This window comes from Cydia strobilella, chromosome 8 (assembly GCF_947568885.1).
Source record: "Cydia strobilella chromosome 8, ilCydStro3.1, whole genome shotgun sequence".
Taxonomy (NCBI): Eukaryota; Metazoa; Arthropoda; class Insecta; order Lepidoptera; family Tortricidae; genus Cydia; species Cydia strobilella.
Window position 1 is genome coordinate 13421512 of NC_086048.1, and position 21648 is coordinate 13443159.

At 36.2% G+C, this 21648-nt stretch overlaps 1 protein-coding gene across 4 annotated transcripts in view; it reads left to right on the plus strand.

The window, feature by feature from the left end:
* Positions 1–18750, plus strand: part of LOC134743736 (tyrosine kinase receptor Cad96Ca-like) — a 69568-nt gene extending 50818 nt beyond the window's left edge. For 3 of the 4 annotated variants that reach the window (XM_063677365.1, XM_063677367.1, XM_063677366.1), the window contains exons 3-11: positions 1310–1539; positions 1896–2384; positions 4239–4343; positions 8203–8341; positions 10996–11147; positions 13396–13578; positions 16043–16182; positions 16767–16908; positions 18312–18750. In XM_063677365.1, the coding sequence (XP_063533435.1) occupies positions 1310–1539; positions 1896–2384; positions 4239–4343; positions 8203–8341; positions 10996–11147; positions 13396–13578; positions 16043–16182; positions 16767–16908; positions 18312–18536 (1805 nt within the window). In that variant the 3' untranslated portion in view covers positions 18537–18750. The remainder of the gene's footprint in view (positions 1–1309; positions 1540–1895; positions 2385–4238; positions 4344–8202; positions 8342–10995; positions 11148–13395; positions 13579–16042; positions 16183–16766; positions 16909–18311) is intronic. The other variant, XM_063677368.1, reaches the window with a different exon arrangement.
* The last annotated feature ends 2898 nt before the right edge of the window (positions 18751–21648 follow it).

The following is a 21648-nucleotide window of genomic DNA, read 5'->3' on the forward strand; positions in this document are numbered from 1 at the left end:
AACGAGGGTCGCCTGACTTTCACTCAACCTTGTGTTACGGCGGACGTTACGTTATATTATAACTCCTATTATGTATTCAACGCGTGTTTCGTAACGGTTAATATTTTGATCAAATACAGCCACGTATGTTTGGAGGGTTTTCCTGTATCCTTCTACAAAAATAGTTGTTGCCAGATGTCGAAGAATTTATTTTATGAATATAATACAAATGCAATTCAACTTCAAAAAAAAACTAGAATTTTTTTTTGCCAACGTAAAAAGTTTATTATTTACATTAAATTTAAATTATGAAGACCGATTTCGATTATTAGTCATCTATAAAATAAATTATTGTAATTACGGATAAATGCGTTACGGACGGATGACAACGTTGATAACTGTAATTAACTAAATCATGTCACGCGCTAATGAGATAATATAATTGTAAATAATAGTAGTTCTTCATAATTAAGGATGTCTTGATTTATTCGTAATTAATGTCATTACCGGGTCTAACGGGTCTAATTATGTGTACAAAACGCGAGAGTTTAAAATGTTATATGTCTTGATTTATTGCCAGACTTTAGGCATTACATATTTGACGTATCGTATTTGAGGTGTGAAATAAACAGTATTTGTATTGTAATATATTGTATTTATTTAATTTACCCATTTGATCTATTATCCCATTTGATCGATATTGCCCTGTGTAATAAAAAAATGGTACTCGTTTTTATTTTATCATGTATACGTTTTAACATAAAGTTTTGCAGCATCAGTTTACGGCAGATTGGAATAACAAAGACAAAAGAAATGCGCACTAAATAGTAATTCGTTTTCCTACTTTGAAAATTAAAACTCAACGACCGACCTCTTTAGAACTCGAAAAAATATTCAGCCTAAAATTCTATTCTTACATCAAGATCATGAGAGCTTCGAAAGGCAGTAAAATTTATCTGTGTTTGCTATACCTACGAATAAGTTTTGGGGCGTCTTTTTAATGCTCATTTAATTAAATGAGTTTTGATATTCTCGCAAAAGCCATTCATCAAGTTGTAAAATACTTACTTAAAAGTTTATCCTTAGGATCTTTTCTTTAGCTTTGGATTATTCTTACCTTAAATTGAAAAACTACCGACCAACATTTTCTTTGTGATACTTTTATATACAACAAAGCAAACAAGTAATACCAATGAGCTAGTCGCAATAATAGTAAATGATCTGGATTGTATTCTTGATCTACCTCAATGTGTTAGAAATGTTTCCGACATATTTTATGTATAAAAAACTTTACGTTGACGTAAAACTCATGTTAACTTTTTTCTTCCAGCATCGCCTCAAATACTGGACCTGCAGAACCTGCAGAATCTCCTGCAGGTCCCGCGGCTCTGGTACGCGCGGACCACGGACCCTAAGGGCACCGAGGTGGCCAGGGCGTTCATGGCTGCCACGGGGGACCAGGCCGTCAACTATTACCTGGACACCCGCGGCCCACCCGCGCCGTTCGCGATCAACTCCCGCACTGGAGTCGTCACTGTCAATGACACACTTATCGATAAGGTAATGTAATTGTTTAAATTGGCTTGTGGAAATGAACACAAAAAAAATACAAATAATCTTGCAAATATTACGTTAGTAATTAATAGTCTGTTAACAATTAAATGTAAATGCAGTACATGGTAGCCGCCATGAGTTGACACGACATTTACCTTCTGCAACTGTGGCGTGAACTCGATCACAGTCCATCTTACTCGCACTGATGATGTATTGTTGCGATCAAAAGGGAATGCGATAGAGTTCACGTAGTCGCCAGCGTTATAATGTCAAATGCCAACTCATGGTAGCCATCTTAATAACGAATTTATAATGAACTTAAGTCAACTTTGGCATTAATAATTTTAACTTTTCTATTCCAGGAAAACCGATCTTACTCATTATGGGTATATGCAGACGATGGCGTGTTACCAAAAAAACTAGAAATTTTGGCTTCAATCACCGACGCTAGTGGAAAACAGAACAAAGTGGGGCATCCCCCACCTTTCCCTCCAAATTTCCCAGAAATCTTCACTGCTCCGCCTCTGAAGCCGATTCAAAGACCAACCAAAGTAACTGAAGAAGTTTTTGAAGAAACTACAGTACCTGATATAACTACAACAACTGCGACATCAGTTCAGACAACTGTTAAAACAGAAGAACGTAACGAGACACACAAAGACAATACGAGTATTAAAAAAGAAATAAATGACCCAACAGAATCGCCTGATGTAAATAGTAAAGATGTGTCATTTGCTACTATTATACCGTTGATTGCTATCGGCGGACTAGTCCTTATTGTAGTTGCAGTTATAATCTTCGTTTGGAAGAGGAATCATGGACAGAAGGAGCCAAGCAAGAAGGAAGATATGGTAAGTTTTTTTCTAAATAAGAGGTCATATTTTGAAGCACAACGAGGTAGGCACAACCATGACATTTCTCTGCTTTGCCTTAAGGTTGACTGGTAAAGAATGCCTTTTGGCATTAAGTCCGCCTTATATACGATAAGTTTTTCTGTTGTGCAATAAAGATTAAACAAATCGAAACATAAATATATCCAAAACATTCCATAATACTAGATGTCTTTTAACTAGATATGTATTAAATATGTAGTTTTTTTATACAGAAGACTAAGAAATAAAAAATAGCCGTCCAAGTGCCAGTCGGACTCGCCCACCGAGGGTTTCGTACTTTTTAGTATTTGTTGTTATAGCGGCAACAGAAATACATCATCTGTGAAATTTTCAATTGTCTAGCTATCATAGTTCATGAGATACAGCCTGGTGACAGACAGACAGATGGACAGCGGAGTCTTAGTAATAGGGTCCCGTTTTTACCCTTTGGGTACGGAACCCTAAAAATGATCGCTGTACTTACATTGCAATTACCTTTGTTTTTGTTATTTAATAAAGAGCATCAATTATTATTAACTCACGATTAAATGCCGCGTACTTGTATGCCCAAAACATAATCATATCCAAATATGTAAAAGACGATAAACTATTTTTTATAATGAAAACAACAATTATTAACGAAGGCCGATTGTCATCTACTTCTAGATACCCCGCGAATCTTTCTAATTAATACTTCAGTTATAGTAGCATTTAATGATTTTTTAAAGTAATACTTATGCAATAAAGTCTAAACTCGACTCAAAAACCTACCCTTTTCCTACCATCATCATCACCATCCACTAATCGTCAATTGGCGACCGAGACACCTTATTAGCAATCCTGTTCCTTAATTCGTATCCCAGTAGTCTGATTTACGGGTTTTTAGGACTTTCCCAACTTTGGAAACAAATCAAATTATTTTGTTAAATATTTCGATTTGTGTTTTTTATGTCGTTACACTACCATAAATAAGTTATAAACAGAAATAGATGTCATATATTAAAGAAAAACCGGCCAAGTGCGAGTGGGCCTCGCGTTCTAAGGGTTCCGTACATTACACAATTTAAACAATGTATTTTTTATGTAAAATGTCTTTAAAAAACTCGTAGGGGTCGGATCAAAAACTAATTAAGTCCGACTCACGCTTGACTGCACATCTGTAGGTAAAGATCTATTTTGTGTATTTGGGTCACAAAGTTACATATGTGTACCAAATTTCAACTTAATTGGTCCAGTAGTTTCGGAGAAAATAGGCTGTGACAGACGGACAGACAGACAGACTGACAGACACAGACGCACGAGTGATCCTATAAGGGTTCTGTTTTTTCCTTTTGAGGTACGGAACCCTAAAAAGTGACGAAGCCCTCCAGTGCTGGAGGTTGTTGAGTATAGATCGAAAGACGCCTACTCTTAATAAGATGGCATATAGTCGAGAAATTGACTACTTAAAAACACAAATCAAAATATGTAATAAAATAATTTGATTTGTTCCCAAAGATGAATATAGATGGCAGCACCGATCTCTCTGGCTATATCGTAATTCCGTAAGGAATTCGTATAAGAGGTGCAAGCGCGTACTGCTTGCCTGCCTAGCCTGCCTAGTCTTAGTAAGATGGCATATAGTCGAGAAATTGGGACGTGTTCCGCCGTAGCGGGGTGGCCTAGGGGTTCAAGGCGTTAGCCCGGATTGCTATAGACGCCAGTTCGAATCCGGCCTTCACCACTGGAGGGCTTCGTCACTTTTTCTTTAATATATGACATATATTTCTGTTTATAATTTTTATGACTTTGTTAGTGGGTTTTGGTTGTCAACCGATATATCCTCCTCCGCAGAGTAAAGACTCGACTGGCATCGTTCTGCAAGAGCCAACCTTGAACTGGGAGCGGCCGCGCGCGTACTCCAACCGGTACGAGGCGTGGGACAACGGCCACTTGCAGGTCAGTCCGGCCTCATCACTCCTACTTATTATCCTACTTGTTATCTAGTCTGGCCAGCCAAACATGTCAACGAATAGACATAGAAATAGGACAATAAGCTTATTTAAACCAGTGTTACTATTTAAGGAGCACTTCAAACAAGTTTATTTCTCGAAATTAAGGGTTGTCATTGTCTTAAGTATTTGTTTTACATTGCCACTGGTGCATTTGTCTGGCCATACTATATTTACCAAGCCATACTGGAACCTCGAACTAACCTAAGCCAACATTTCGAGATACTGCAAGCAATTTCAAGTAGATTCAACTGTTCCAAATGAAAGCGGCATGACGGGGAGCTTCTTTAATTCCGAAAGAAAGAGGATGCAAATCGCATCATGCGAATAAGTTGCATGTTGACAACATAAGAATGCATTCGCTCCCCCACGCTGCCCACAATCGGTGATGGAAAGGGAAAGGTATATCTACAATTTAAGTAACCAAGGCTCTAAAATTTATTTTGACCTGAATGCCAAAAAGGCCTTGTGTCCCCTCTGGGTTGGAAGGTCAGATAGTACTCGCTTTTGTAAAAACTAGTGCTCAAGTCAATTTTTGGGATTGGTTGCCGAGCGGACCCCAGGCTCCCATGAACCGTGGCAAAATGCCGGGACAACGCGAGGAAGATGCTGATGGCATTCAATTTTTTCAAATGTTTTATTCAAATTTCAGGATCAATAATACAAACAAATACTCACGCGTTTACAATAAAGAATATTGACCAGGTTCGATTCCCGGTTATGTATGAGAGTAAAAAAAAAAGTTTCAATATCATTATTATTAAATCTAAAATCGACGCCATTGGTTCCTAAGAACAGATTTCGCTATCTCTCATAGTTTCTGACTTCTCCCTACTGACTCATTTGGATTGATCACCCTGTATATGTAAATCCAAACAAAAAAATAACTTTCCAAATCGGCTCAGAAATGACGGAGTTCTGAAGTAATAACATGTATATACATACAAAAAAAAACGGTCGAATTGATAACCTGCTCCTTTTTTTGAAGTCGATTAAAAATGGTTCTTTCGTACCTAGTAAAACTAAAAAAATAGTAGATTGTTAACGAAGGGATGAATAATGCCTTTCACCCGAGTTAAACACTATACTTTTCAGTTCCAATACGAGAAAAGTAAAAATGCTTGTGTTTTTTTTAAACATGACTAAGTATAAATTATTATAGGATGTCTTGAGGGTACTTTCAATTAACAATTCAGGAAAAAATATCGTTATTTATGGAATGGACAGTCAAATATCAGAATGGAAATTGTATAACAAATCAAATTAAACTCAAATTTCAATTGCTTATGCTTATTGTAAAAAAGTTAAAAAAATTGTACTTCGAACGTAAAAGGCAGACACGTATCATTTTCTGCACACCTTTTAAGAACAACAACCCTCTTTCAGAGCATGAGAAATGAAAAAACATTTGCTCTTTGTTTACTCCATATTATTAATCAGTCTAATGCAGCAGCCATAATCTGCAGAGACACACTTTTTTACGATATTTAATGAGATGAAACATAGTGTCGAATTTTGACGACCGGTCTGGCCTAGTGGGTAGTGACCCTGCCTGTGAAGCCGATGGTCCTGGGTTCGAATCCCGGTAAGGTCATTTATTTGTGTGATGAACACATGCAGATATTTATTCCTGAGTCATGGATGTTTTCTATGTATTTAAGTATTTGTATAAGTATTATATATATCGTTGTCTGAGTACCCACAACACAAGCCTTCTTGAGCTTACCGTGGGACTTAGCCAATTTGTGTAAGAATGTCCCCTATAATATTTATAGTGTAAAGTTTAGTATACTTTTATACCCCTATACCATTTCCCCTTTTGGACCTTAAATAGTCGATTGCTCTTACTGTGGTGTGGACAGACAAGACCGAAATCAGTATAAATAGAAATGTAAATTGTTTTTATTAGAATCATCAATCCGAAAGTAAAAACCGGCCAAATGCGTGTTGGAATATGAATAATAGTTTCCTTATACTACATACAGTAAACCCCGTTTAAGAAGTATCTGAAGGGACTAGGTACGGTAATTTGCAAAATAACAAAATAAGCGTCCAACCGAATGCTAATAACTTAAAACAATAAAGGAATAAAACTTTTCTGATATACCTAAATTAAATTAACCCCGTACAAGGAAGGTAAGTTTTCGAAACTTTACAAACGAATTTGATCCGACGTAATACAAAAGCAATTATGAACAATAAACACGATACTGACTTGGACATTTTCTGATGTACCTATTGCAGAAAGAAAAATACGTCCTTCGGCAGTTTGTGTTTCAAAATATTTATCAGTACGGTTTTTACTCACTATTATTTTTAGCCGCTTTTGGCGACATGTTTCGGATTCTTTGGGAATCACGATAGTTTAAGTGCGAGTTTGTGTTTCCTGTAATATTTTAAATAAATTCCATCAACAAGTCAAACGGGGAATAATATTATATTTTTTGTATTTCGACCTCAGTTAATATTCATAATTACTACTTAAATCAAGAGTAAGTGATTTGATTTTGTTTAAACTGCTAATATACCATAGTTTTATTTCAAAATATCAAAGATTAATCTGGACGTACTTTATTAAGACATATTAAAATTAGTATTAATACTTCCTTTATGCACATAATATTATAATTCTATAATCGTCTAGACATTTCATGACGTTGACCTCTCAATATATTATACGTGACTTCTACGATTACGATTCGAGGTATCATCACTACATAGTATAAAACAAAGTCGCTTTCCGCTGTCTGACGTCCGTCTGTCCCTATGTATGCTTAGATCTTTAAAACTACGCAACGGATTTTGATGCGGTTATTTTAAATAAATAGAGTGATTCAAGAGGAAGGTTTATGTACAGTTTGTAAAGGTTTTGTGTAAATTAGTTGAACTACCCGTGAGAAGCCGGGACGGGTCGCTAGTTAAAGATAAATTAATTAAAAATTCAAAGTGTGCCAAGTAAATTAAGTCCATCAAAGGGTTGTTGAAGTAAACAATTATTAACTATCGTAATTAATTACTGTTTTACTTAAATACATATTCAAAGCTAAAAATGTCTATCTCTGAATAAAATCAAATGTCTGCGCGGAAAGAGAAGTCGTGGAATGTATGGGGCCCAATACATTCCACGACACTTCTCTATCCACAGACTCTATGCCTTGCCCATGAAACAAATGCGCTGAGCAAATATGCTTGCCGCTGACACTGGCAGCTTCGAGCGTAAAAAACAAACGAATGACTTTCCTTTGACGGCTATTAAGCCGAGCTGAAAATTGCACCAAATTTCATTACACGGGCAATATTGTTCAAGCGTTCGCGGGTTCTTTTTTGATGAGCGTCGAGAAGGTACGTTTATGTGCAAACAAGGTAACGAAAAATGCAGGTTCTCATGCGGCAGAGGCTACAACCATTATGTATTTTGTATTTAATTTCTGCTTTTATGTTTAGTCGCTTCACATAATCTATGGCGCAATTAGGATCATCTCAGTAACATAAACAAACTCAATAATTACCAAAATTATTTATAATTTTAACGTTCGAATATAATATTAAATAGCCGATGAACAAATAGTACTTGCAGTTGCTGTGTTTTATGTGTTTCTAAATAAAGAATTTTAGATAGTAATGTTCGTAGCCACGAAATTTATAGTTTTTGAGGAAACTTTCTTGATAATTTGATCCGAGTTCTTCAAGAGAAGTTCCCTAACTTTGCCTATTTATTTATAAGAATCATTCTATTCCAACACCAAAAAGATTATAGGTATCACTAAATATTTAATTACATATTTCCTTTCTTGCTGTCTTTTCAGTTATCAGAAGAGACCACGATCACGAAGGATGAACCGACCGATGAGTGGGAGTTCCCGCGGCACCGACTCAGGATCTTCAACATTGTGGGCGAGGGTGCCTTCGGCCAGGTCTGGCGTGCTCAAGCCATCGATATCGATGGTAAGTGAATTGGCTTTTTTAACTGTCAGAAGTGGTCACCGTCGTATAAGTTTCCACCACTGAGCATCTTAAAAGTTTTCGCCGCCATTGACTTGATTTTAAAGTGACCACACGCCATGACTTGATATGTTACACGGGTTGATTATGTGCAATTTTTGACATGTCGTTGATGAAACTTTATTACTTCGTTGACGTGGTGGCGAAAAGGTTAAATATTGTGGAGTGAAAAGTAAAGGGCGAGCTTAGGCCCTTCATTTCTTCTACGGGCAAGGGTATATTGTGGTAAGCGGATAAAGGCGTCAACTGGCCCACAAAGTTTGAGGTTTCAAGTCAATCCGTGTATTGAATGCAGCTAAGTACTACGGTCTAGAAAATTGAATTAATATTACTTAACATAATGTTCTTTCTTCACCAAACTAAATAGTTTTGTTACAACCTGTATGAGAACCGTCAATTTGAAGATCACGGGCCGGCGAAAACCCCTTGATATTAAATATCACGAGTATGGGCGACATCTTCTGCATTGTCTGGTCGAGGTTGTTGAATGTAAACACTAGCTTTAATTAATTTTATTATGTACCTAGTTTGGTGCGTGCATTTGCGTGAGCGTGACATTTTTTGTCTACAAATGGCGTTTCCAAAGTTTCAATTAATCTAAAACGTAAATTAATCTTTGCTCAAAATCAGAATTCAGCTGTCACTCAAGTGACAAAAACTTGAAAATATTTACCTAGATCACTGAACATGAAGAGTAATAAATCATTTGCTTTTGTTTTAAAAACCTACCTGGTCCTTAGACAATAAAGTTGTGTTCAAATATTTTTGAGCCATTTGTTTGGATCGATATTTTTGCCTTCGACTGTACATACCTAACAAGTTATTCATTTTAATTTTACATACTAAACAGAGAATCTTATTTACGAAATAAAATGCCTAACGTATATTCGACGTTGTCATCCCTTGTTTGCCTAAAATACGCACCACTTTTTCACCTCCTTCGTCAGGAATCTCAAAACTTTTTGCTCTATTTCGTTTGTTTTATTAACTGGAGCTATATAAACCTCAACTAATTACAGACCTATATGTACAGACTCATGTCAATGTATGTGCAAAGTTTCATTACAATCCAACACGTAGTTTTAAAATGAGAACGAAACTCCGTTTGTATGGGAAGGTGAAATTTTGGATCCAATGCTACTAATGGAAATTGTCATATACTTGGAAGTTTCGACTCATGCCACCCTGGCCAGATAGCCGAGTGGTTCAGGTACCTGTCCGGTAAACGGGGGACGCTGGTTCGATGCGCTGAGATGCCTTTAGCGGAATCTAATCGCACGAATCTTTGCAGTGCCATCGAACATGTTTTTCGTAAACAAAATTAAATTTACGTCATACATTTTCAAAATTTGAAAGGTTTTTAGGTATCATAGAAACTTTTTATGGGTATAAGCGCGATTAAATTTGTGAACGGTAATCACGGTCTATATCCCGGTCAATATCAGTCTAGTAAATTTGTGAGATTATTACCGTAGTGGACTAACTGCAAATTTAAATTACAAATTTTTTCGCAACTGTATTAAAAAACGTCGTTCGATACACGTGCGGAAATGTCATTCTTCACTCGTCCCGAGTCTTGCCACGAACCGTAAGCGATATCTCGGTGTTCTTGAAGTAATGACATACTTTCCGCACTAGCATCGAAATGTACTAATTTTTTACTAACTGTATTAATTAATTTTTATTATTCGGTCGTTATTATAGTCAGTTCAAATCAGGCCGTAGTGCATAATGCTCGCGCTAGTCATTTTTATCGTTTAGTCTGAAAGAAAGTTGAATCTATTCACAGGTCAGTTTATTATTAGGTATAACAATAGTTCTAGATGCATTCGGAAGGGTATGTTTTGAGTAGATTTGTCTTGCTTGAATCTATTTAAAATACTCGTAATGTATTTAAAATGTATGTTTATTTTTGTAGCCACCGTTAATGTCTTATTAGAAGTTAGAACTTGAAGTACAGAAATAAATATCTCCAGGCCCCTGTTTCACCACACAGATAATATATGTCGAAGAACGTCTGAATTGTGCCTTCAAGAGGCGTTTTATCACGCCATTTTTGACAAACAGAGCAAACTAGGATGTTACGTACACCTGATCGACGCAGTGCCGTCAAGGCGTCATAGAGTGCGCTGTCACAACAAATGAAATCCAGAACAATTGAAGTTATGCTGTCAATCAATCTTCAGAAGAGAACTAACGGAAGAATATGACGTCTGTGTGTGTGTGTGTGTGTCTGTGTGTGTGAGGAACCGTCCAGGATAAAACCCACTGGTTTACTTAAGATAATAAATATAACGTGTGCTATGATTAGTAATCAGTAATCACTCTTATCCAGTTAAGACTCATAAGTTGAATATCGTATTTCACTGAAAGCCCTCGTTATTCACGATTGAAGATTCTGATGTGCTTTCGATGTGTGATACACAATTCCCGACATATATATGACAATTGTCGCCTGATATTGACATTTCACCGTACATTGCTGGTCCAGTAATTAAATATTGAAAATGCATAGGAAATTGTGAGTGTAAGGTGTCAACTGTCAAGTTTATGAAATAGGCATGTGCATTTTATGTTAACTGTTACATGTTTTACAGGAAAGAAAGGCGAGCAGACTGTGGCAGTGAAGACGCTGAAAGAGAATGCGTCTGAGAAGGAGAAGACAGACCTAGTGCAGGAGCTAATTGTGATGAAGAACCTCGGCACCCACCCCAATGTTGTCAGGCTTATTGGTTGCTGCACTGAAAAGGTAAGGAACTCAGAATCCAGGAATACACCAAGGTAAAGGCTGCCTTGCGAGAGATCACTGAAACGATGGATTCCAGAGCCCGAAGTCCCAAAGTCCAGAATTAAAGCAAAATAAAACTGACAGTTGCGGATGTGGAAGAGTTTTTGATCATTTCATGAGATTACTGCGTTATCCTGTAAATATATTTTTTATTTATGTTACTTTTATTTACATGGCTCATTCGTTATTTTACAAAAATACGTCTGATTCAAAAACTACTTATAAAAATTTGCTATGGTTAAGATTACACTTTCTTATTCTGGATATTATACGGATGTCCCTAGCCTTTGGACAAAGCCGAAATGTACACATGGATTAGGGTATTTAGAACAAGTATACAAAGTATCATAACAACCGGTGTAGCGGTTACGAAGAAATTAACGGTTTTTTTTACTTTGGAGCAGCCTGTATGTGTTAGTAGCTCCTGAGGTAATAAATAATATAAAACCTTCTTCGACCTTTTTGATTATCTTTTTTATTTATGACACTAATAAGATTCGGACTTTTGACAAATGTTATTATTGCCGCAAATTTTCATACAAATTGTCAAAAGCACTGCCAATGATTAATACAGCATATTTTTTTTATTGTCGAATATTGGAAATAACTTTTGTTTGAAAAACATTTTTTTTTATCTTTTGTAATAAAAAAAATATTAACGTTAGAGCATTTCTGTGAAGTAACCCTACGTGGGATTTCAGGGTTTGTCCAATGGCTAAGGACATCTTGTATATTAAACACATGTCACCACGCTGCTCGAGTCACAGGCCAGATAAACTACCCACCTCTTAATAAATAATCGGCCAAGAACATGTCGGGCACTGAGGTGTAGGGTTTCATAATTCGTAGTTATTATAATTCTGTCAAAATAGGTAAGTGCAGCGCTTTGTACGTCTTTTTACTAGGAAAAGATGATTTTTGCAATAACTCAAAAACGACTTGACCGATCATGTTCGCTATAGTTTCATCAAGCTTTTGTTTCATGATTTTTTTCATATTTTTGACCCATGGTTCAAAAGTTAGAGGGGGGGGGGACATATTTTTTTAAATCACATTTAAAATCGGGTCTATCGCGAATTTATTTTGTTACCTTTATTTACCGACGTTTCGACACAGGTTTCACTGGTGGTGGGATTTTAAATGTGATTTAATATGTGTTCAAAACGCGAAAGTTTTAAATGTTACATTTTTTTTCTTTGGGAGGGATTATTTCCGAAAATAATAATTGTATCAAAAAATTGTTTTTGGAGACCCGTATTCGTTTTGAAAGACCTATCCAATCCGTGGGTTGTCCCACACTACTGGGATAAAGTAAAGAAAAAAAAAAACATTTTGTATGGGAGGTACAGTCAAGGGCATAAATATATATACATTCCCAGTTTCAATAATATGTGTACGCTATTACGCCTTAGACAATAAAGTCGTGTTCACATATTTTTGAGCCATTTGTCTGGATCGATATTTTTGCCTTCGACTGTACCCTAAAAAAAATTTATATAGTTTTTATTTTACCTTTCTGTCGCAATGCATGATTTATGTATCCATGCCAAATTGCAGCTTTCTAGCACTAACGATCACGGAGCAAAGCCTCGGACAGACAGACAGACAGACATGGCGAAACTATAATTAATGGTTTCTAGGTGACTACGAAACCCTAAAAAGGGTTCCTCTTAATAATATCCTTATGATATTTACTGACCGATGTTCCTATTAGGATAGTATAGGTAGTTGTCGAGCAATCTTGATAAGTCAGTTACTAACCGCTGTAGGTAATAATTTCTATTATATTTTGATATATCAATTTCTACCATCAGTGACTTTAAAAGAAAACTATGTACGTCAAAAATTTATAATAATAATTTGCTACTTCTGTCTGCTTAAAAGAAAGTCAGTCTCTAAATGTTTGCATAAGGCTGTTCAAATATTTTTTAAGTCTCAATATTATGTTCTTTATACTATTCAGCTCCAGACAAAATATGCCGAAATTACCATAAGTATTTTAGTTTATTCTGCACTAGTGGCTAAATATATACTGTAATATTTTATCACGGTAACAACAAATTCAGGGCACATGACTATGAATGGCTACGAATAAGAATAACTGGCGGCACCCTCTTGGCAACATCGTGTCATTCATTTTATAACCATACTCAGGCAATAAATAAGTTAAAAACGCAAACTTACATTTAAATTTCGACCCCTTTTCCAGGAGCCAACCCTAGTTATAATGGAGTTTGTTAGCCTCGGGAAACTCCAACAGTTTCTGCGCGACTCTCGAGCCGAACGACACTACGGCAACACACACGCCGGAAGCCAATTCTTGACCTCACGAGACCTCACCCACTTCGCCTACCAGGTGGCACGCGGCATGGATTTCCTCAGCTCAAAAGGGGTAAGTGTTCTTTTTTATACTTCGTTGGTGGCAAACAAGCATACGGCCCGCCTGATGGTGAGCAGTCTCCGCAGCCTATCGACGCCTGCACCTCCAGAGGTGTTATATGCGCGATGCCGACCCTAAAACTCCGCACCCTCGTTGAGCTCTGGCAATTTTAATCACCGGCAGAAACACAACACTATGAGTAGGGTTTAGTGTTTGGCTGCTCTGCTCTAGATCTGGAATGACATGTGCTGTGCTGTGCCCTACCGCACAAAGCTAGATGACATTCACAGTGCCCATACCTCTCTTTTGGACATAGATTAAGGACATACCCGGGTCCAATATAATATGGTGTATAGTTAGTGACACCAGACTGTTAAAGAATAAGAATAGCAAGAATATTCAAAGGGTATTGTGGTGCGTTATAAATGCCGATCTGTTTCAACAGGGGGATTCGGCTCAATGAAGTCCCATTTTATCTAGCCGTTTATGAAAGCTTAAAGTAGCTATTCGTTTTAGGAGTTTTGATTTGTGTTTCGCCTAGGTGCATTACTTACGATTACTTTCAACCTAACGACGCCATATTTTCAACCTAACGATGCCATTTACATCACTTTCCCGTATCTTTTTTTTTTAAATATTTTTTATATCCATTACGTGAACTGTGCGTACTGAAAATAGATAGAAAGCGTAGGTATTTTATTATTCTGTATTTCGTGTATATTCAACACTGCGACATTAATTTTGTTAATATCAAAGAGATGTAGTAAAGGCAGTGGAATGACGTAATTTTGAAAACAATGTTTAAATTAAACACTTAACTTGTCCACTATGATAAATACAAAAAGCATGCAATTTAAAAAATGAAATGTATTTAAATAATTTTAATCTATTTGATTACAAGACATATTAATATTTATAAGCCTTTTTTCAACCTGGCGATAAAAAGTGACTGAAAATCACTAGGAATCTATTTAAATACGTATTATTATTAACTAGCACTTCTCGTTTACCTTCTTCTATTTGAATAATACAATTTACTTTAGCCTAGTTTCAATTTAAACATGCAAATTGGATCTCTTGATTTCAATTGAACGGTGAGAAGAAAATTGCAAAACAATAGAGTGGATACTGCCGATTGTATATGCAAAATATCTTTGACGGTACTTTATTTAGTTAAAAGTTCTCGATTTCCTTATTGGTGGTTGTTGAAGGTATTTAAATACCGATTTTCGTTACAGAACTTTTACCGTCAACTAATAACTACATGTACCTACGTATAGTAAGTACACTGTTGTAATTATAAATTGGTATCAAATAAAAACCGATCTACAAATCACACTACTACCTATTATAGACACAAGTTGAAAGTTTGCTGAAACATAGAATTGTTAAGAGGTCGAGGGTAATTGAGTCCCCAGCGAAAAATTATCGCATTCAATTTACTCCCATCTGCTTTTTACTAAAAATAAAATTCAGACAGGAGCAGGTTGTTTGGGTGTCAAACTGTAGGTGTGGGTGTATCTGACGTTCGACTTTCAATCTGGAGGTTGCGGGATCAAATCCTGGCTCGTACCAATAGCTCTCCGGTGAAGGAAAACATAGTGAGGAAACCTGCTTAAATCTGCGAAAAAACCTTATACCTGGTATACCCACTGAAAACCTAAAACCAGATTGTTCAGAATCGATAGGAGAATCGATCGCGCTATGTTTTAATGGGGGTATTTTTTATTATTTTTACATGCCCATTCTACAGGTTTGTAATACAACAATATCAATAACTAGCATTTGACACGTTATTTGTCAATGAGCAACACCCTTTGGTATTGGCCATTGGTAAACCATATCTCGTTGCAGTAAGGTATGCAAATGGTCAGTTAACAGTGTTTACGATGGTAACTAGCAATTTTTTGATCTCACTAAAACGACGAATCATTTTGTGTGGAATTACCAGTCTAATAGAATTGTTAAGAAAACTAAACAACTAATATTTTTTTAAATATTTATCGGATTAAAGAATAAATACTCAAGATGAGTTTAAAATAAATAAAAACTGTTGGGGTGTCTCAGGTTTTGAGTGGCTCAAGTAACACCGTGTATACTTTATTAATATCTGGGAGAAATGCGCGTTTTCCCAGACATAAGACCTAGCTAGATCGATTTTCGCCCCCGAAAACCCCCATATAGCAAATTTCGTCAAAATCGTTAGAGCCGTTTCCGAGATCCCAGAAATATATAGGTATAGATAGATATATACAAGAATTGCCCGTTTAAAGGTATAAGATATAATTTTAAGAATTGTAGGTTGACTGGTAGAGAATGCCATATGTCATTAAGGTCTACCTTTTGTTCTGTAAGGATTCCTTTTGTGCAATAAAGGTTGAATAAATAAATAATATCTGTTTTTTATTTGTGCGAGGAGACAATGAGACATATTTTGGTCATATGGACAAGCACTTGATTATCTTTTGTTCCACAGATAATCCACCGGGACCTAGCAGCGAGGAACGTGCTGATCACAGAGGAGCGCATGTGCAAAGTGGCCGATTTCGGGTTCGCTCGCGACGTGGCCGGCACGCACGTGTACGAGAGGAAAAGCGATGGCCGTCTGCCCATACGGTAAGACACCATCAAGGGAGGGGGGGGGGTCATGGGGATCTTGGGCAAAGTTGTTGTTTAACCACTCGTGCTAATATTGATACCCGAGCAAGCAAAAGATTGCAAAATTGAACCACGAGCGGTTTGAAAAATGGAATCTTGAGCGTTGTGAGGGTTTCAAGATACGAGAGTTAACAAGTAATTGTTACCGAGTGAAACACAAAAATGTTCACCACACCAACACGAGGAAAATACTAACTGTAAAATATCAAACAAAATCAAAGCAAATCGAGTCAAAATAAATGTTATTAAATATTTATAATTTAAAAGTCAATCCAACCAACAGAAACAACTTAAAATTTCCATTTGATTACTTTGCCCAACATGTGGATAAAATACCACTTTCTCAGTTTTTGAACAATCATGAGAGCTAATGTGGTGTAAAATACCTTCTGAAAAAAAACCTGAGTACCTAACCTAGCCACATATGTGACGTAAAGATCTAGAAGGCGTTGAGCTAATATCAACAATGGTTTCTCAGAAACTGGAACTTAACCAAATACTGCAGTTTTATAAATAATTGTAATAGTATTATATAATTTCAGGTGGATGGCTCCTGAATCGCTGTACGATGACATATTTAGTGTTAAATCTGATATCTGGAGCTTCGGTGTTCTACTGTGGGAGATCGTCACACTTGGATCTACGCCGTACCCTGGATTGTCAGCGGGTGACGTTATGAGAAAGGTAAAAACACTCGCAACTTGGTAGATGCAGAAGATTTACATGTTATCGTAACTAATCGGAGCCACAAATCGGTCATCGCCATATTTTTAGGGTTCCGTACCTCAAAAGGAAAAACCGGAACCCTTATAGGATCAATTCACTCGTGCGTCTGTCTGTCTGTCACAGCCTATTTTCTCCGAAACTACTATACCAACTAAGTTGAATTTTGGTACACATATGTAAGTTTGTGACCCAAAGATGGACATGTAACGTAAACAAATTAATTTTAAACACGGGGGCCACTTTTGGGGGTAAATGAGAAAAATAAAAACGAAGTTTGTCAAACTATATCGTGTTACATATCAAATAAAAGAGCTCATTGCGAGAATCTCAAATATATTTTTTATATAATTTTAGGATAAACAGTTTAGAATTCAAGAAAATAGACAAAAAATTACCATTATCTCCAAAACTACTGGGTCAAACATTTTGAAAAAAATACACAAAATAGATCTTTACCTATAGATCACCGGAAAACTTATTAGAAATGTGCAGTCAAGCGTGAGTCGGACTTAATTACTTAGTTTTTGATCCGACTCCTACGGGTTTTTTAAAGACATTTCGCATAAAAAATACATTGTTTAAATTGTGTAATGTACGGAACCCTTGGAACGCGGGTCCGACTCACACCTGGCCGGTTTTTTTATCTAACACTCAAATTTAAGTGCTGAATTAAGGTACATATGTTAGGGCATCGACCGATCCCCTTTTCTATACAGTTTAAGTTTGGGCACTTACTGTACCTATTCATGGTGGTTATTGATTTAGATAAGGATAGATAAAGATATTTTATTGTGTAAATAAAGATGCTAAACTACTTACATTGTTTTTTTTTTACTTATATGGTACAAAACCAACAAGCAAGTGGCATCAGACCCCCGTGCTAGTGTGAACTGTATCACAGTGGGTCAGGATTCACCGTCCTTACATTTTATTTTCAACACGTACTAATCCATTTATAATTAACATGTGTATTAGTTTGCTGCATATATTGTGTTTGTTTTGTATTACAAGAAAATAGAAACTTAATTTTTAACATGACGACAAGGTAAACAAAAGATGAATACTTAGTGAACAATTTCTTAGCATATGAACAGCGGCCGTTGCCGGGCCTAAAAAGAAGAATAAGCCTAAAAAACCTTTGCCTTTGCCTTTGTATTTGAGCCTTTTTAGGCTCAGCAGAAAATATCAGGGTAACCAGTGTTCATATCATATTTACTTATTTACATCATATAAATGAAATAAATTTTGAACAGGTTAGACAACTTGAGTACGATGTAGGAAGCGTGTAAAGGCAGTAGAAGGCCTTAAAAAATATATTGGTTAAAACGTACATGAATTTGAGCTATTAACGTTTTATTCAGGTCCGCGAAGGTCACCGCCTAGAAAAACCCGAGCATTGCCGCCGCGAGCTCTACAACATCATGTACTACTGTTGGGAGGCCGAAGCCTGCTCCCGGCCCGACTTCAAGGAAGTCGTCTCCATGCTCGAACGGCTACTGTGCACAGAAACAGACTACATCGAACTCGAGAGGTTCCCCGACCATTCATACTATAACGTGCAGCATTTGGACGGAGAGAAACTTTAGCAATTTGAATTTGGGACTGTGTGAATGAGCGAAGCCAATTATGATAATGTTATGGAAATTAACTGGAGTGTTTTTGTGCTGCATGCTGTTGAGATAAGCTTGGCTGTAAATCTTTCAGCTCTAAATGAACCTTTTATTGTTGATTATAAAAGCAACTTAGTGTAGGTAACTAAATAAAATGTAAATGGTGTTGTGAGCGTGGCGTCAATTGCGTTTTGGTTTTTAAATGTTAGTTGTTTGGTCGATGACTGGATTGTTTAATAACATATGCAGCTGAAGACATTGGTGATAGACGTCGAGAGTTAAGCGTAGCTTCAACTTTGACTAAAACCGTATATCTATAACTCTGGTTCGGTGATATTGATTAGATTTAACTATAGAGCCTCCCTACAAAACCAGGTGCGTAGGCTAGAATAATTTAAAGTCAACAAATTCATTCGCCATGAACTCAGAACTGGAGGAAACATTTTGTTATAAAAAGGCTTAAAGCTCATTTTTGACCCAAACAAACGGAATAAAAAGGTTGTTGCTGGTTTTCCGCGACGCAAATTAAATAAATATCAATTTCAGATTGAATTTCATCAAATATTGCATAAAGCAAAATGGACTTAACGCTGAAAGGTCTATCACTTGTACCTACCTAATGACTAATGACGTTAACGAATCTCGCTTTTCTACATAGTTAATGGCTCTGGTTAACCACCCCTTAACCGCGCCACGCTTCCGAACAAAATCCTTTATGTCCGCCGACATTGTGTTGAGCTATTGGAAAATGGATTAAACTCCGTTACTTTTATATAAGTAATATAAATATGATGTTAAAATTGTACATGAATTGTAATAAATAGAAAAAAAAGTGTTGAATGGAATATAAACTTAAATGCTTGCTGGCCTTTTTGACTTATAAATAGTTCTAACCCACAGAATAACGTGGTGAATTTTTTTTCTGTAGCTGTTGAAATACTCCAAAAAGATACCTACCTACAGTCCGTTAACTCTGAGAATGACCTTCGGATTTTAAAAAGATACATCGGCTATCGGCGGTAACACGCGAAGGTGATACTGCTGTTCTGCTTTCTTATTAACTCACAAAAAGTTTTAAACTTACCGCAAAAAGTTAAGAATACCTATTGTCTCAATGTAAAATAAGCCCTAATTTTGTGACATTATGTTAAATATTCGGTTGATGACTATATTGCGATTTGACTTTTTGTCATAATCTAAATAAAATAGAATCAGAATTTTAAATTCATCCGGAGGTAATTTGAAAACAGAACGTCACACCGTCATTTACTCCTTCTGTCGGAAATTATATAGAGTTGTTAATACCAGTCACATATTTCAATTCAATCAATCAATCAATCAATCAAATGTTTTATTCGTGATTAACTTAAAACTAAAATTACATACAAAAGTATAACTAAAGCTATAGGAACTTATAAAATTGGTAGGAGTTGAAGTTTACCACGAAATGGTCTCGCCTCAGCATAATGCTGACCCGAAGGTCAGCGCTGATCTTCAGGCGGGACCATTTTGGGTCACGATCGCACCGTACGACACGGTCCAACCATAAGCTGAACGCAGCCTTTGCAGCAGCGACCAGCGCCATCTTGTCTACTGTATATGACAGTACTTGACAATGTCATTATTGACAACAACAAGTGTTTAAGAATAAGAAATGGCTTTGCCGTACAACGCGATAAAATATATTTTTGCCTTTCATTCGTTTAAATTTACAAGTAACAAAAGAGATAAAACAAATACAACAGAACAAAAGTGGTGAAGTTTACTTTGTCTAGGTGAAAGTTTCCGCAGTTGACCATGGAGTGATCGTGCCTAACTACATAGTTGGGATTTTATACTGTGCACTAAGGGAATTACATATATTAAGGAAAATAAATAACGAGATAGCTACAAGAATATAACCACACGCGCAATTGTAATGTGGGACAGCGAGGAAATTCATTACAACAACAATTCATATATTATACAATTTTTCGAATTTGGGAGATCTTTAAATCTATTATGGAAATCATATACCATCCTCCGGATTACATCGTAATCAAAACTATCCAGATTTAACACAAAGTCCTTTTTCAGTCTCTTTTTCTTTGGCGTTTCAATGGGCATGGATGGAGGCTTTTGGTCGGCTTCGCTTAATATTTTTCTTAATGTATTTTTTGAAATTCCTGTTACTTCTATCACCCGGTCTTGAATTTTATTAAAAATATTTACAATTATCACTTTTCTTAAAAGTCTTCACTTCTTTTCAAAAATATTTATAATATATACTTTATATATGATTTCTCGTGATTGACCATTTTCAGAAATAACTTTTTTGAGATGAGTCCCCATTAAATTAATTGCCGAAAAATATAAAATTAAATATTTACCTACTAGTTATGGCGCTATTAACTACTCTATATAGTTTAAGGCTGAAAAGACGACTGCACTCTTTGGGTGTTGGATTGCAAGTAAATCAGTAAGACGCTGTCATTTTCTATTACGCGATTACGGCCGATTTTACCCGAAAAACGAATATCATGCTGAGAGTTAACGGACAGTCCGTACTGAGTTTTATAATGGGGTTGGCCGGTCGAAACAATTAGCAGATGGCGCCAGCATAGCTTGCCCTGTCAATCCCTAGAATTGTCAAATTTTTGTTTTTTTCATGCCCTGGATGCCTGCCCTTTAAGCCAAATCTTATAGAAAAAGGGGCAAGCTATGATGGCGCCATCTCTGCAAACCTTTGTCACCAAATGTTCTAAAATTAAAGGCATCTGATTAAAACATGGTACATAAAATATGAAATGCGTATATTATTTGTAATTTACATAACTGCAAATATTTGAAATAAAGAAAAATAACCCCTTATAAAATAAAAATTATGTACGTAAATTATATAATTAGGTAGGTAGGTAACATTGGTCGATAGCAAATGGTCGGATAACATAGAAAATCTCTATGGCAATAAAGTACAGATTACTTACTTTTTAAGAATAAATTTAAGATTTCGTTATAATTCCATCCACGTAGTTGCTAGTCTTTAGACATAGGAATGTAGTAATAAGTACCTATAAATTTAGTAAACATTATAAATATTTGTACAGTT